This window comes from Marmota marmota, unplaced genomic scaffold (genome assembly GCF_001458135.2).
Source record: "Marmota marmota marmota unplaced genomic scaffold, marMar, whole genome shotgun sequence".
In the NCBI taxonomy this organism is placed as follows: Eukaryota; Metazoa; Chordata; class Mammalia; order Rodentia; family Sciuridae; genus Marmota; species Marmota marmota.
In genome coordinates, this window is record NW_026000174.1 from 2,879,288 (window position 1) to 2,897,374 (window position 18,087).

An 18,087-nucleotide genomic window follows, 5' to 3' on the forward strand; every position below is an offset into this window, starting at 1 on the left:
GCTTTTCAAATTTCCAATTTTTCCGCACTAGTACCACATGACCAAAAGCTTTGCTAGATTTCTCTTTACCTCAGGAGAGAACTTCTGCATAAACCAAGCCTGATCCTTTTTAGTCCATGTCCAGAATCAGTAAATAATGCAGAAAAGAAATTTTTCCTGAGGTGGATTACTTCGGGAAGGTTCCTCCCTCTCTGGAATTCCTAGTCACCTAGTCCTAATTGCTTTCATAGCTCTCACATATCTTAAATCTGAGTTTTGTAATTTTTCCACATTTTTCTGGTTGTTGCAGTGTGTGCCTTGGGCTTCCATAATGTAATAAAGCCTAACTAGAAGTGAAAGTCTCTAGACATAGATTTTTCAAAATTACAAATGTATGGATTTGGTTTTTGTTATTGTTTTTTGGAGGTGTGCTGAGGATTGAACCTACAGCCTTGTGCATGTGAGGAAAGCACTTTACCAACTGAGTTATACCTGCAGCCCTTTCTTATTTAATCGACTGATGGTCCGAAAAGTTGTTCTGAATCATTCAAATATTTTGAAATTTGCTTACAAATTTAATATTTTTTTAATATTTCATATATCTTTTAAAAAGAACACATTCTCATACTGTTGAATGCAATGCTCCTTCAATATTCATGGGATCAAACTTATTGGTTTGTTCAAATCTACATCCTTACTGATTTTTGTCTACTTGTTTCTGAAAGTTATAGTAAAATTTCCCACTGCTATGGTAAACTTTTTCTATTTTCCCTATAGTATTCTCCATATTTGCTTTATGTATTTTGGATTAATGTTATTAGATGCATAAAGTTTAGAAATGTTGTAATTTCTCATGAATTCAAACTCTTGAAGCTTTCAGTAATGATTTTCTTCATATCTAGAAATGCATTTGCTGCTACTTTTACCATTAACATACCTATGTCATCTTAAAGTCTTTCTCTTGCAATTCTTTATTTAGATATATAAACTCTTGTACTAGCTGACAAGTTATTTCTCCCACAGAACTCTACCATTTATTCCAAGACAGTATGAAAATATGGTTGTACTAACATTAAAACACATCACCATTTTATCAATACCATAATAAAAGTAATTATCAAGTATCCCAATATTATAGTTCAAAAAAGCATATAAAATTTTAAAGTTCTAATTAATTCATTAATAGAAATCTACTTTTTTTGTTGGGAAGACAAGGAAAAATATCACAGTTCAAACTAAAATAATAGTTAATAAGTAACTTCCAATGGGTATGGGGAAGAATTACAAGATTTTCAGAAATTTTATAATTAAGCATTGTTTACCTTTTCTTTTTAACTAAAGAGCCTACTGTCTACTTCCTATACAAGACAAAGGCAACATTTACTAGAAATATTTCATATTCTCCTCCCATTCTGTCTGTCTTCAGGTCCCCAGTACAGGCATCCCAAATGTAAACATTTACTATAAAGCTTCTTTATCTTAAGACATTAAACATATATGCTTCTGTACAATGTGGATTTTGCATGAACTTTTAACCAGAAGTTGATTTTCCAAAATGGAGGTTTTCATAACATAAAATGAGATCTACAGAGACATAAAATAATCACCATGAGACTTAGTAATAATTGAACAAAATCAATTGTTGCACAAATCTGATGTATACTCATACACAAGTGAGGTGGTAAGCATAAAGAAGCAAGCAAATAATTATATAGACCCTACTTGCAATGTTGAAATAACTGAAGGAATAAATCACATAAGGTCTAGAGTGCTTATAGTTCCTGGGATTTTAATTCTGTATAACTAAAAATATACAAGTATTGTGCTGGGTATCTTGGTACCTCATATCTCACTAAATTTCTTATTGTTTCTGGCATGGGATAGTAGTAAGAAAAACAGGTTGCAATTTTGTCAAGCTTGTGGCTTTTCAATTTTCCTATGGAAGCTTCATTAGACTTATATTCACTAAGCCTATATGATGACTAACATGTACGATAAATTAAGTCCTGTCTCAAGCTCCACTTTTAAGGCAATGGCATCAGCCAGCCAAGTTTTATTGAACGCAACAGTTGTTTCTGTGACCACTGGAGTCTTTGAAGCGCAGCCGCATTTTAGAACGATATTTCTCCAAATATAAAAGTTGCTTGCTGTTAAAAGCTCCGCGCCGCTTTTGTCTTATAAACTGTACTGCATCTTCATTTTTCATTCCACTTTCAATTAATGCTAAGGCAACAAGCACTGGAGTTCGCCCAAGACCTGCAACACAGTGAACGGCAATACAACAACCAGGTTCTTCACGAAATTTAATGTTTACAAGACTTAACCAGTCATCAACAATCTGGTTGGATGGTGAGGAACCATCATCAAAAGGCCAATCTAGAACCTGGATGCCTTCTTTCTCCATAAGAGCAGTGTCATAAGTTGCTTCACACACTCTTACTATTGTTGTAACTCCATATTTCTTAAGTTCCTCTATAAATCTGTTTAAGGTTGCACTGGTCGGGTTGTGTGTAATAAGAAATCTCATGTTCCTGTATGTGACTTCCACAGGAGCTGGGCGATTCATTGGAGCCATGTTAATCTAGTTTTTCAAAAGTCTCGGAAAAAAATTACAATTTTTTGAATACAGTAATGGTGTCAGGAAACTGAAGTCTACTCCAACGTACTCCAGATGAAATTCTCAGCGCTCAGAATATGAAGTTGGGAGTGACAGGAAACGAAAGGAACCTCCTAACAAGCCACAGCAGCTCTTCAAGTCCTTAAAACGGAGTCAATAGAAAGGAAGTGCACGGAGGTTTACCCCATCCAGTCAGAACTCTTGTAAAATGCTCAGATGACTTCAGCACTTCTGTGTCCAGGTTACTGGCTTCCACTAGGGCTTCCTGCCGGAGTGGTAATATCTTCCTACAGTTCACTTGTCCTCATAAAGGTCGTGCTGTGCCTGGCAGTAATCTCCAGTGCCCTTCAGAAACTCCATAAATGCGTAACCAAGAACACCACAGAAAAGAATATGTTTACTCATGAAAAATTGTGGCCTAATCATACAGCCAGTCCCGTGGCGGCGACACAGGCGGCAGCGGCGGCTGCAGGCCCAGAAGCGGTAATGGGCGTAGCGGGGCGGCGGCGAGGGCGGGACACCTAGCTCTACCCTGGCCGAGCGGCTCGGAAGAAAAGCCTCGAGGGAGGCAGTGCGCGCGCGCCCAGACGGCCCTGCGTCACAAGCCCTCCCTTTTATAGCCGGCGCGACGTGCGAACGCCCGCACCAATCGCGGTCGAGCGGACCGAGAGCCAATGAGCGAGACCCGTCCCCCCCACCCTGCAAACGTCACCACGGCCGCTGCTCGGTGAACCTGTGCGGAAGGAGAAGCGCCCAACCTGCATTGTCTCCTGCTCCTGGCAGGAAAGAGTGGCGCAAAAGGACGCAGGGAGGTGGGGCCGAGTTTGGAAGAGGCTGAAGAGAAACGTGGGTGACAGGAAGAGAAGATTCCCAGCTACGGAGTCTGTCAGCTTCGTGTTTTGACTATCTCTTGGGAACGTTTAAGCTTTTTTTTTTTTTTAAGTCTGACAAACTTTGTGTTTAAACTAAAATATTTAGTTATCATTTTTGCCCTATTGTTTAGTAATGTTTAGTAGTGGTAGTAGCGGCTGCAGGTTATCAGAGCCCACGAGGAGTAGACAGTATTCCCTACTAAACATGTAGGGACGGCAGTAGTGATCAGAGATTACCCACGAGTTCTTCAAGTACGACGTGAAAAATAATAGGAATCGGATTTTTTAGTCAGAAACAGGAGTTACAAATATGGAAAGGAAAAAAAGTAGAATTAATTCTGATCTTAGATTGAAATTCGTGGTATCAGTGTGGATTCCCATTTTAGAGATGGGAATAGAAATATTTGTGTGTGTGTGTGTGTGTGTGTACGTTTGTGAATTCCTTAACTTCCTCTACAGCAAATAAAGAGGGCCTGAAGCAATGACCGTCCCATAGCAATGACCACAAGTACTGCCCCATAGTGATTTTTAAATACCACTTTCTATTAAAAAATTACAAGTCTCCGTGGAGAAATCATTGAGTCCAGACCCGGGGCAAGGAAAGTACAAGAGTAGCCCTGAAAATCTTGTTATGACAGAAAGTAAGGAAGTATTCAAGAATGAACGGAATATGAAAAACAGACATACAAAACAGACCATAAGAGGCTATGGAGACATGACAGCTGTAATGTGGTATACTGGATGCAATCTTAGAATAGTACAAGGACATTAGGGAAAAGTAATGAAATCTGAAGTGTAAAATTTAGTTAATAGTTCAATTTCTTTAATTGTGACAAATGTATCATAGTAATATAAGCTGTTAACAATTGGGAAAAATGGATTAGTATATAAGAAACTCTCTTAATATCATTGCTACATTTCTGTTTATCTAAAATATCATAAAAGCCAGCTTAAAGGGCTCCCACTGGCCAGATCTCTATCTAAAAATTATAGGAATGGATTATATCTCATCAAAATAAAACAAATCCATGAATCCATACTGATATAAATGAGAAAAACAAAAGCTTTGCCTTACAGTAGAATGTAAACTAAATAAATATAGCAGAAATGGTGGAATGAGAAAAATGTTTATTTAGCAATCATAAAGAGTGTCATTTGTTTAGCACAGAAACATCACTTATGTAAGACTAGGGGTGAAAGTTGATGTGAAATTGGATATTTATTTTCATAAATGCCTACCACCAAAAAAACTAATTTGTCACCAAAGAAAAAAACCAAAACAGTGGGAAAACTTACAGACACAAGCCTTAAATGATCAAAGTTAAGATAACCAGTACCAAGACAAACTGAATTGTGTACCTCCTGAGAGGATGGAGTACAAGGAACATAGCATCACATCTGTGATATTCCTGCCCAAAAATATGTTCCTGGAATTTATGAGAAAAAAAATCAGATAAATCCAAATTGAACTGTAATCTTTGAGAGTGTCAACAATGAAAGTCAAGGAAAAGTTGAGGAACCGTTCCAGGTTGACAGAGATTAAAGAGCTATGACTACTAAATGTAATATGTGATCCTTTTGCTTAAAGGATGTTATTGGGAAAATTAGCAAAACTTCAATGGACTCTGGATTATATAATACTAATGAATCTATGTTAATTCTATCATGGTTCAGAGGAGAACGCCCTTATTTGTAAGACATGTATCCTGAGGTACTCAGGAGTAATGAAAGATACATCAGACACCTGCTCCCATATAGTTCTGAGGGAGAAATTATTTTTACTATTTTGAATACTCTTTGTAAGGTTGAAATGAAAGTTTATCTTTTAGCATTAATTTTTTTAAAAATGTCTAGGTCCAGTAAAATGAACTGGACATAACATTCCTATGTTCATATATGAATCCCACAACCAGTGTAACCTCATATCATGTACTACCACAAGAATGGGAAGTTATACTCCATGTATGTATAATATGTCAAAATACATTCTACTGTCATGTACAACTAAAAAGAACAAATTTTTTAAAAGATCTAGGTCATAAGAAATCAGCTGATACTCTCTTTTCTGGACTCTTGCTCTCATTTTTTGCCTGTTTCTGGAGACTTTTCTTGAAGCTTTACATTTTTAAAATATTTTAGCCAACGTTATTAAATATCTTGTAGCTCCCTTTCCCCATAATTTCATATTATGGTGGATGGACAGTTGCCACTACAAGCTATTTTTTCCTAAATTTGACTTGAATTCCCTAAATGTTCCACTGGACACAGGCTATTGAGCTAAATACTCATTTCCCAAACTTCCTTTGAAGTGTGGTGTGCCCATGTGACTAAGTTCTGTCCAAAGAGACACAGTAAGAAATAGGGGGATTCCTTCCAGATCATACCCCTAAAAGAAACTCCCACGTGCTCTCTAGCCCCCGCCTCTCTTTTGCTTTCTTTCAGCCATGAGGTGAGCAGCTTTGTTCTACCATGCACGCCCCACCATGATGTACTGCCTCACCAAAGGCCCCGAAATCAATGGAACCAACTAAGCATGGAAACTGAGCCAAAATAAACCTTTCCTCCTTTTAAGTTACTTGTCTCAAGTCGTTTGTCACAGTAACAGAAATCAAACACAAATGGACACAGAAAATATGGTGAATATATATATATATATATATATATATATATATATATATATACATATACATACATACATACATGATGGAGTATTATTCTCCATAATGAATGAAGTTCTGTCAATTGCAGCAAGATGAATTGAAGTAGAGGAAATTACATTAAAATAGGCTAGACATGGAAAGAAAATAGCATATGTTCTCTCTCATATGTACTGTAGAAGCTAAAAAATGTAGAATAGTAATTACTAGAGATTGGAAAGGGTGGAAAATAGGAGGTAGGATCTGGTCAGTGCATGCTGGATGCATGTATGAAAATGTCACACCAAAATCTATTAGTATGTACAATTAATACATATTAATCAAAAATTTAAAGCTGGGTATGATGGGTCATAAGGAGGCTGCAGCAGGAAATCACTTGAGCCCAGTAGTTCAAGGTCATGGTGAATAGCATAGCAAAACACCATCTCCAAAATAAGTTTTTTTTTAAAAAAATCAATAAGTCTGAACACTTATTAATAGAAATTCATATTTGAAAAAGAGAGAAAAGGGGGTGAAAATAATGAGTAAAACCTCAGAGACCTTTTGGACTATATTAAAAAGTTTTGTAATTCATCAACGTCCCTAAATGAGGGAAGAAAGATACTGGACTAATTCCAAAATTTAGTGAAAGACAAATTAATTAAAAAAACTCAGTGTGCTCTAACATAATAAACTTTTAAAAAGCCACACCAGGGGCTAGGGTTGTGGCTTACCAGTGCTTGAGGCACTGGATTCCATCCTAAGCACCACATAAATGTAAAATAAAGATATTGTGTTCACTTAAAACTAAAAAATAAATATTTTTAAAAATAAAAAATTAAAAAGCCACACCAAAAAAAAAAATACATCATAAACTGCTGAAAACCAAGAAAAGGAGAAAAACATGAAAGCAGCCAGAAAAATATTACATTACCAATAAAGAACAATGATTTAAATAACTGGATTCTTTTTTTTTTTTAATCAGAAATCATGGAACCAGAAACTGTAGGCTAACAATTTTAAAGTACAGGGAAATAAAAACTGACCACCTAGGACTCATATATATCCAGTAAAAATCTCCTTCAGTAATAAAGTCAAAATGAAGACATTCTCAGATGAATGAAAACTAACAGATTCTGTAGCCACCAAATCTACTCAAAAGAAATGCTGAAGGAAGTTCTTCAGGATGAAAAGGAAATCATACCAGAAAAATAACTGGACCTTCAGGAGTGAAGGAAGAGCAAAAGAAATAGTATCTAAGCAAAAATAATAGATTACCTTTTTCCTTTTTTTAATTTTTTTTAGGTGTCAATGGATCATTTTTGTTTTATTTATTTATATGTGGTGCTGAGGATCAAACCCAGGGTGTCACATATGCCAGGCAAGCGCTCTACCACTGAGCCACAACTCCAGTCCCCACCTTTTGTTTTTTTAACTACATGAGTTTTAAAGCAAAAATTATAACATTGCCTTTTGGGGTCTTCAGTGTATGTAGTTGTATTAAGTCGTGTTTAACCCAAAGAAAGGATAAAATGGTCAAGTAATTTATGTGATTATAAAGCTGCTAAATGTTACTTGAAGAAATAAACAAATTTAATCAGTGAAAAATTAGGGTTCATTCCTAAAACAACCACTAAAAAACAAAATCAAGAGATTTATCCCACAAGAATCCAAAAGATAAATTAAAATAGCATATTAAAAAATACACAAAGGGGACAAACAAAAGAATTCAGTGTCCAAAATCCAAATTTATCAATAATTACAAATGACAATTTAATAAAAATAAGATTGTCACATTGGATTTTTAATTGGATTTGTATGCTATCTATAAGAAATCCATTTAAAATATAATGCCATAGATAGAATAAAAGAATCAGCCAACCATACTGGCACACACCTATAATTTCAGCTATTCAGGAAGCTGAGATAGGAAGATCATAAATTCAAGACCCTATCTCAAAATAAAATAAAAAGATTGGGGATGTAGCTCAGTGGTATAGCACTTGCCTAGCATATGTGAGGCCCTTGATTTGTTCCCCAGTACCAAAAAAAATGGAATATACCATTAAAGCTTTATCATAATACAGCTGGAGTGGCTATGTATTAACACCAGGCAAAGTAGATTTCAGAATAAGGAATACTGGCATGGATAAAGGAGAACATTACATAAAAACAGAGTCAATTCACCAAGAAAACATACCAATCTTAAATGGTGAGCACCAAGCAACAGTGTCAAAATATGTGAATCAAAACTGATAGCACTGAAAGGAGAAATAAACAAATCCACAATCATACTTGAAGATTCAAGCACTCCTCTCTCAGAAATTAAGAGAATAATTAGAAATTTAGCAATGATATAGAAGATCTATATAACACTATCAACCTGACTTAACATTTATAGAACACATCACTCAATACATATTCTTCTCAAGTACACGTGGAATGTTCAGCAAGATGTACTGTATCCTAGGTTAAACAAACCTTAACAAATTTAAAAGAATTAAAATCACACGTTTTTAAAAATCACACATTCAATATTTAAAAACAATAAAATTAATTAGAAATCAATAATAGAGTATCTTAAAAGTTCTCCAAAAATTTAGAAATCAGCAATGTTCTTCTAAATAAGCTATGAATTAAAGAGGAAGTCCAAAGTCAAAAATTAGAAAATATTTTGAATTGAAAAAAAAAATGAAAATGAATTACATCAAAATTTATAGGCTGCTGCTAAAGCAGTGCTTAGAGGGAAGAAAATTTATAGCATTAAATCTTTACATTAGGAAAAATTTCAAATCAATAATCTGAGTTCCCTCCTAAAGAAGCCAGAAAAAGCTGGATGCGGTGGCACACACCTGTAATCCCAGCAGCATGGGAGGCTGAGGCAGAGGAATTGCAAGTTCATAGCCAGCCTCAGCAAAAGCGAGGGGCTAAACAATCCAGTGAGACCCTGTTTCTAAATAAAATACAAAAAAGAAATAAAATAAACAAATTAACCCAAAGCAAGCAGAAGAAAGGAAAGTGTGGGAATCAGAAAAATGGAAGCAAAAGTTGACTCTTTGAAAGATCAATAAAATTGAGATAGCCCTAGCTTGCTTTATGGAACAAGAAGGACTCCACCTTGCTGGTCCATAACAATCAATGCAGAGTGCTACTAAGTTTTTACCTTGTTATATAAAGCTTCTATCACATCTCACCTCTGCACTAGACAGAGCTCTGAAAGCAGGAAAGGACTGATGAACTGGGTTTTGTTTCTACACAACTTTTTTGTTTTTACATATACATGACAGTAGGGTGTATTTTAATACATTTTATAGGGAGCACAACTTCCCATTCTTGTGGTTGTACCTGGAGTTACACTGGTCTTGTCATAGGAAAGTTATCCCCCCTCCTTTCCCTTCATTCCCCTTTGTCTAATCCAATGAACTTCTATTCTTCCCTCCCCCATCTATTTTGTGTTAGCATCCACATATCAAAGAGAATATTCAGCCTTTGGTTTTTGGGAATTGGCTTATTTCATTTAGCATGATAGTCTCCATGTCCATCCATGTATTGGCAAATGCCATATTTTATTTTTCTTTATGGCTCAGTAATATTCTATCATGTATATATACCACATATTTCTATCCATTTTTTGAAGAGCACCTAGGTTGGTTCCATTGCTTAGCTATTGTGAATTGAGCTGCTATAAACCTTGATGTCGCTAAGGCATACTATAGTATGCTGATTTTAAGTCCTTTGGGTATATACCGAGGAGTGGGATAACTGGGTCAAATTGTGGCTCCATTCCAAGTTTTCTGAGGAATCTCCATACTGCTTTCCAAAGTGGTTGATAAGGTCTTAATCTCCAAGTCACCAAAAATTACCTTAGTACTTGACATATAGTAATAGTACTGCTACTCAAATTATAGCAAATTATAAGTTCAGTTCCTCCAGTAAAAATGTCATAGATGTTCAGTCAGTTCACTGTGACATATCAAAATTGTATTTTTCCTTAACTAAGCAGTCTATATTTTAGTTAATATTAAAACAACATCACTATTATAATAATTTATTATATACTAGAGACTTGTTTCACAGGTACACAGGTTTGGGTTCGGCAGATGGAGCAATCTTGGTAAAAGGCTATTGTTTTAAATATAGCTTGATGATGCTTAGACCTCCATGGAGTGATCATCAGAAAAAATTCAAGGAGATGGCACTGTAGGAAAGTTGGGGAAAAGAATTCCAGTCATCAGCAGGCATGTTTGATTCCATCCAAAAAGGTAACATTAGCAATATGCACTGACAAGTTCAGCTTGCATCAGTATTTTCTCTTTAACTATTCAGAATTCAATATATTCCTATTTTGCATTGTAAAAAAGCAAAAGAAAGTTTATAAACATTCACAAATGTCTCCTCATTTTCTAAGGGACAGATGTGGCAGGCAGAAAGCAAGTAGTATAGGAGACTTTCTTCCTGGCATTTGCATTTCAGAAATTCAGATGTCACTCTAATCACTGGGCAGAGGGAGAAGAGGTAAAATGGTAAAGATAAATGAATAAATTCTTTGAACATACTTTACCAGGGAGGTAAGTCCTCTTCAGTAGCTCATAAAGAGTTAAGAATGGATACAAGTGAAGCAGTGAGAGAAGATGACACCTGCCAGGCCAGGCACTCTCCTCATGGTACACACACATTTATTGCCATAATAAATGTATGGTGTAGAAATGGCTGGACAACAGAATGTTTGATTTGGAGGTCACCAAGGGAATTATATTCCTTGGGGACCTGACAGAGTCCCAGTTTGTCATCAATTAGAAAACTTCAGTCACATTGTTCTGAGCTTTTAAGGCCAACAGCCTAACCTACCTGTGATGTCTACACACACAGTCCTCTAGAAAAATAAAGGGTTGGGGGTAAAATTATGAATTATAATGCAAAGTCAAGCACTTAGAAAATATTTATTATGACATTGATTCATTATGGATGAAAAAAATGAAATTTATGGCAGGGTTGTGTCAGCAGTCCCTCAGCAGCCAGAGCAAAGTTGGGTTCCGTTCCCAGGGCCTATGGCGATGGGTTCCAGTCCTCAGAGCAAATCAGTTTCATTGCCATAGAAGGGAAATTACAGGAATAAGTAGTGGTGGGAGAAAGGCAGGAGGGAAGAACCAGCCAACCTGAATTCAATGAGAGGCTAAATAATCTAATGAAAGCATAGAACCTAAACAGTAATTTTTTTTCCTCTGAGGTAAAAATATGCAGTTTCAAAATCACTCCAAACATGTAAAAGATTTAAATGTTCCCCAGGAAACAAAAGTCAAACTGAGTTTTATACAAGCAACCGGGAGCCTTGCAGGAACTTGTTCATGTGCCACAAGTTGCTCTTGCCTGTATTGGACATGCACCTCTGGCACTGTTTGCAACGCTGATACTTCTTGCACTGGTCCAAAAGGAACAGCTTGTTGGAAGCCCTGAGGAACAGGAGAGGAGAGTGAAAGCAGCAGTTAGCAGTTGTTATGCAAGACTCTGGAGACCCCCATCACATTACTGCCTGCAACTCAAACCCTGTCCAGGCTCTCCCTGCTTGCAAATTGCCACTGTCTCCTCTTCAGTAAATCTAAGCCCCTGACTTGGTACCTTCACAGCGACAGTCTGCCTGACCCTCTTTTCCAGTCACGCCCACCCAAACCCACTGAGAACACAGTGCCCAAAGTCACACAGTCAGCAAAGAATGGCTTCAAAGCCTCTTTGTTTGCTGTTTTGTCACTTGGATGCACCTCTCTTTCCTGGGCTCCTGGAGACAGGCGACAGCATTTGAGAGAGAGATCAGGCCATTAAGCTGCTGGTTAACAGCACCTGAGAGCACTTACAATGAAATATCTCAAGAGGCCAGAGCTTCTGGAGAGTTAAGAGCAGGACAGAAAGTGAAGATAACTAGAGGGACAAAATTGGATGGCATCAGAGAGGAAGGGGCAGCAGTGACTGATCTACCTTGACAATTCCCAGTTATGCAAGCCAGTCCCTAGTTGTTCCCCTACCCCATCAACAGTGTCTACAAGGGTAGAATTCTGGACAACCCAGAGCATCAGAGGCAGTCCTAAAAGGAGAAAGTGTAAACAGCCTTGAAAGTGGGTAAGGAAGACCTACCTTGCTTGCCTTGTAACAGGACAGATTGCATGTGCTAACTGCATGCATGTGAATCGTGTTTTTGCCTTTGATTTTTTTTTGGCCTGTCAACACTGTAGTATTTGCTATGATTTCTTTTTTGTTGTTGTTATTCTAATTAGTTACACATGACAGAAGAATGGATTTCAGTTCATTGTACTTTTGAATTTTACATCAACCACTTCGTTCTTCCTATCTGATGCCTGCTTCAGTATCTACCCACAACTTGGCCTAGCCTAGGTCCTCAGAAAACAAGTCTGCTCCACCATATCCCAGAGCAGGTTGGCCAGCCTACACTCAAGATTAGTTCCTGTATATCCTTTATCACTGTGTTGACCAAGCATTTTACTAAATCCAAATAAAATTTCCCCACCATTAGTCTCACTGCCTTTTACCTGCCTTTCTACAACACTGAAAAAATGGCTTGAGCTCTCCAATTCCCCTTTCCTTCCTCTTCTCTAGGCCAAGCAACTCCATTTCTTCTTTGGGACCTATTTTCCACATTATCCCTCATACTTTCATAGTCTTACAATATGTTTCACACATTAGGAAAACAGGTGAGAGGGCTGGGGTTGTGGCTCAGTGGTAGAGCACTCGCCTCGCACATGTGAAACACTGGGTTCGATCCTCAGTACCACATAAAAATAAATAAACAAAATAAAAAGGTATTGTGTCCATCTACAACTAAAAAAGAAGAAAAAAAATTAAAAGAAAAGTAGGTGACAAACGACTTACAAGAAAGTCTAAAAGAAAAGGAATTACAAATCAAGATCATTGCAACAAAATTTACCCATGATAAAAATGAGTTGGCAATTGAAAGTATTATTTTGATATATCTGGGGTTGACTTTAATATGTTGATTGTGCAGACTTGGTCTGTTTCATCAAATTCCTCGTTCTATTAAATCCTGCCTTACATTTTTGAAGGATTTTAATTTCTAAGAGTAACCATTTCCCATCTCCTTAATCAGTCTCTAAAACTTCTCTGTTAGTTTGGTCAGGCAAATATTTACTTTCCCATTTTACACATAAGAAAAAATAAGACAAAAAGATTAGCTGCCTCTTCAAAGTAAGTGATAATTATCAAAGCCAGGACAAGAATCCATATTCCCTAACTTAAATTATAAATACACCACTGGAGAGGGGATTAGCTCTATAATGGGCATCTCATCTTTCCAAGTATCAATCTTACTCACAATCCCTTGACTCTGCTCCTAAATGACTATTCCATAAGCATTGGACATGTTCAGATCAGACACTCACTGTCCTGGCTTTCAATTAGTTTTTTCCAAAAAGAATTTCTACCACCTTCCACAAATTGAAAATGAAGACATCCTAGTCAGAGGCACAGATTGGGGCAGAATTGGTGAACACATGACATACAACACAGCAATCTTTAGTCCCTTGTTCATGGCAGACATTTCTAATCAATCATAGCAGCATTTCCCACTGAACACAGACTTGTTTTCTCCATTAAAGCTTCTAGTCAACCACCACTGATCAACTAGAATTGGTGCTTGAAACCTGCCATCTTAGGACTAGAGGAAAGTAAACAAGGAACAGGGGAAATTTCTTCAAAAAGAACTTCTGGTTCCAATCAGATGTTACCGTTCGAAAGACTTTTCTTCCAGGTCCTTCTCTTTCTTTATTGCAATGCTATTTTCCCAATCCTCCTGCAAGCATTGGTTCATTTTGTTCACTCTCTCCAGCTCTGCAGTTCTGTCTGCCAAGTACCTGGAGAGAAAAGAGCATTCTGACTCCATTCTTAATATTTGAAAGAACATGCATTAACCTTGGGCACCCCATTCCTTTCATGTAAAATTAAACAGAAAACTTTCTGGTTTTGTTCACTGTTCTTTGAACTATATACTAAAAGGCATGGACAATGTAAAAGCATAGTGAAACTTCTGGCTGTTAAATATTATGAGTCTAGGACCTTTCATCTTCAATAGTAATTTAAATTAGCAGGGTTGAAACCTTTTTCCAATTAACAACTTTGGCCTTTAAAGTCATTAATTTCCTTTGAAGTTAATTTAACTCATCTGAAGAATCATTCCAAATGGATTTCTTATACTCTGTTTCTTTGCTTTTATTCCAACTTCTCAGCTGTCAGTAATCAGCCTACTGGTTGCTACAGGCATTCTGCAAGCAAAGGCATACAAATCAAGGTCTAGAAAGGGATAAAGGAACACAAGTGACTACAGCAAGACAAAAGGAAATCTAGAAAATATCTAATGCTATGCTGTGAAGAAGTCAGGGGAAGGAAAAGAAATGTTTGGTGAACCATGGTTAAATTAAAGCAGTGACTGCCCTGCAATCTCTCTTAAAGTCTCACTAATCCCAGAGTTGCGTTTCCACCACTGGTCTCCAAATACACTGACACTACTGTTGTGAGCCTGGCTCAAACTATTTATGTGTGTCTATTTCTTGCTAAAAGGAAACTTTTACTGCCAGTTTTCACTGAAGTCTAGAAGAAGCATCACTGAATGTGACTGCTGACCGCCTACTCTGAAGAGACTTGTGCTGTGGTGGCTACAGCCACTAGGTGTCAGAATCCTCCACTGAAAATCAGCACTGTCCCCTGGTTTACTTTTTCCTCGAACAGCACAGCCACCTTTTTATCTAACCAGCATTAACTGCACAGCTATTATGTGGCAAAAGATCAAATGACAAAAATATAAAGTGCTAATGCCCATTAATAGTGGGAGTTCACTGAATGAATGGAACATTCTTTTTCTTTTCATAGTTCTTTTTAATTATGGTTTTTAAAAAAAATCACCATCTTAACCAGTTCTAAGTGTTGGCAAGGATGGAGAGGTGATAAATATATCCAGACTGTTGTGCAACCAATATGCAGAATTCTTTTCATCCTGCAAAACTGAAACTCTATACCATTCAATTCATTTGTCATTCCTCTAGTCCCTAGCGACTATCATTCTACACTCTGTTTCTAAGAATCAACTTTTCTAAATACCCTCTATAAATGGAATAATACATATTTGTCCTTTTGTGACAGCTTATTTTACTTAGCATAATGTTCTCAAAATTTATGTACACTGTAACATTTGTCAGAATTTCCCCCTTTCAGATTTGTATTCAAAAGAACTGAAAGCAGAATCTTAAAGAGATATTTGCATACCCATATTGATAGCAGCACTATTCACAACAGCCCCCAAGAAGTAAATGCAAATGTCACAGAGGAAAAAGCAAAATATGATATGTACATAAAGTGGAATATCTGACATCAAAAATTAATGAAATCCTGTCATTTGTGGCTGTTGCCACAGGGTGGAATTAGAGGACATCACATAGAAGAGACTGGAGTAGAGGGTCATTAGAGTCTAAGAAGGGTAGGGAGGAAGGGGTGACAAAGAGAAGTTATAAAAATGTACAAATATATAAAAAGGAAAAATAGTTCTACTGTTCTACATCACAGCAGAGTTACTATAGTATACAACAATTTATGGTATTTTTCAAAATAACTTTAAGTCTTCCAACTAATACAAATGATAAATGTTTGAGGAGACAGAAACACTAATTATCCTGATTTGATCATTACACATTATATACATGATTTGAAATACTGAACTATATCCCATAAATATGTACAATTTATGTGTCAATTAAAAATTTTTAATTATATCTCAATAAAGTTTTTTTAAAAAATAAGAAAAAATCATCAGGAAAACTATGCCTTCCCTCAGGCATGTTTGTGTTTTCACTAATCTTCTTAGGCTGCAACCATTTCTCCTCCCCACCATCAAAATGCCTGCAGAGCCTTTTATGATTACTATATTATAATCCTTTAATCTGTAAGCGATGTAACTTATGATTTCAAAACCATAAAATCTGTTGAAAATAAAATAGCATGCCCAGGGGAAAACTAGAGTAAAAGGGAATATTTAATGCAGAATTGTTATAACAACAAAATACTAGGAAACAAAGTGAATATGTTCACCAAAAGTGCAAAAGTTAAATTATATTATTTTTAGTACATCCATTAGAGAAATGCAAATTAAAGCATGAGATACCACTATACACCTATTAGAACGGCTGAAATTAAGAAGATTGATCATACCAAGTGTTGGCAAGGATGGAGAGGAACTGTCATACACTACTGGATGAGATTAGAAAATAGTACAACCAAATTGAAATGCACTTTGAATTTCTTTAAAAGTTAAATATGTATCTGTGATATATCAGCCATGTCATGCCATGCCTAGGCATTTACCCAAGATAGAAGGAACTATATGTCCATACAAAGACTTACACTCAAATGTTTAGAGTAGTTTTATTCACAATCACCAAAAACTATAAATAACCCAATATCCATCAACAGACAAATGAATAAACAAAATATGTTATGTATGTGCAATGGAATACTCCCCAGCAATAAAAAGAACTGAGATATTGTTATATGCAAAAGCGTGGGTGAATTTCAAAATAATGACTCACATTGAAAGAAAAAAAATAAGTATACTTCATGGTTCCATTTGTATGAAAACCTAGGAAATGCAAACTAACCCATAGTGACAGAAGGCAGATTAGTGGTTGCTTGAAGATAGGGTTTGCAGGAGGGATGAGGGAGGAATTATAAAGGACACAAAGAAACTTTCTGGGATGGTGAATATGTACATTATCTTGACTGTAGTGATCCTTTCATGGGTGGGTGCATACTATATCAAAACTTATCAAGTTGTACACTTTAAGCACATACAGTTTATTGTACATCAATAAAGTTGTTTTTAAAAAAAGGAAAAAAATCATCAGGAAAGCCGTGCTTTCCCTCAGGCATGTTTCACAAATCTTCTTAGGCTGCAACCATCACTCCTCCCCACAACCAAAATGCCTAGAGAGCTTTTTATGATTATTATATTATAATCCTTTAATCTGCAAGCAGTATAATTTGTGATTTCAAAACCATGAAATCTGTTGAAAATAAAATAGCATGCTCAGGGGGAAAAATAGAGTAAATTTTATAGACTCTTCAAATTGTGACACAGGAGGTAGAGCCAAAATCATGGGCATAATCTCACCCCATGGGCATTTCCAGTTACTTATATAATAGAAAGCAGAGTGCCATCTCTTCACCCCACTGCACTCTGTCCTGCTGTCAACTCCTACAGCCACACCATGAGCAGTTTGGTCAGCTTGCATTCCCAGCATGATGAGGGGCTCTTGCCAGAGGCCCAAAGCTTGGAGCCACCTGGTCATTCACTGCAAGCTCTAGAATTATGACTGAGAAGATGGCCGCTGCGTACGGGGGTTGCTGAAGTGCTGAGCGTGGTGCTCAAAGCAACGGCTTTAATAGAGATTTCGCACAGTCTGTTAGAGCTCCTTTCACCGTTAATCTGTAGCGGACCACTTTGCCAAGGAGCAGGAAGAACAAAGAAATCGAAAAAGAGACGCTTGGATGCTCAGAGCCGCGGGCGCTTTGCTCCCATCTGCTTCCTCTTTCGCTTCGCTCCGGGCGGAGAAGCTGAATGTGTAATCAGCAGTGGATTGTAAGTACCTGAGGCAAAGAAAGCTCAGTGTGCCCCGCCTTTTTTTTTTTTTTTCTTTTTTTTTTGAATATTTTTTATACAGGGAGAGTTTGTGGATTGGGAATGTTGGTGGGGCTGTGGTTTCTGTGCCGAAAATCCACTCCGCGGGAGCCGCCATTTGCTTTCTGCTTGCTGTCTTGATGGCTCTGTATACACTGTCCGGTAGCTGCACCTAGAGGTTGGAGCTGGGCTGCGTGCCGAGCCCTGTCCTCCGAAGGCTGGACTGCAGCCTCGAGCGTCTCGGTGGCCTGTTCGCCGCTGCACCTTCGGGCAGAGCCTGCTCTGGGGTCGTTCTGC

General features: G+C 37.1%; 2 protein-coding genes across 3 annotated transcripts in view; both read right to left on the reverse strand.

The window, feature by feature from the left end:
• Window positions 1-1,189: 1,189 nt before the first annotated feature.
• On the reverse strand, window positions 1,190-3,662 carry LOC107160420 (protein tyrosine phosphatase type IVA 1-like). The gene has a single exon (XM_048787944.1). The coding sequence runs from the start codon at window positions 2,552-2,554 to the stop codon at window positions 2,033-2,035; it is 522 nt and encodes a 173-aa protein (XP_048643901.1). The 5' UTR covers window positions 2,555-3,662; the 3' UTR covers window positions 1,190-2,032.
• A 7,365-nt stretch (window positions 3,663-11,027) lies between these two features.
• Ccdc81 (coiled-coil domain containing 81) overlaps window positions 11,028-18,087 on the reverse strand; it is a 44,328-nt gene continuing 37,268 nt past the window's right edge. For both annotated transcript variants that reach the window (XM_048787945.1, XM_015507100.2), the window contains 2 exons: window positions 13,856-13,981; window positions 11,028-11,554 (listed from right to left, as the gene is read on the reverse strand). In XM_048787945.1, coding sequence (XP_048643902.1) covers window positions 11,413-11,554; window positions 13,856-13,981 — 268 coding nt within the window. In that variant the 3' untranslated portion in view covers window positions 11,028-11,412. The remainder of the gene's footprint in view (window positions 11,555-13,855; window positions 13,982-18,087) is intronic.

What these genes read in the sequence shown, in the direction of transcription:
- LOC107160420 (XM_048787944.1), bottom strand. Translation starts at nt 2,554, where the DNA reads ATGGCTCCAATGAATCGCCCAGCTCCTGTGGAAGTCACATACAGGAAC.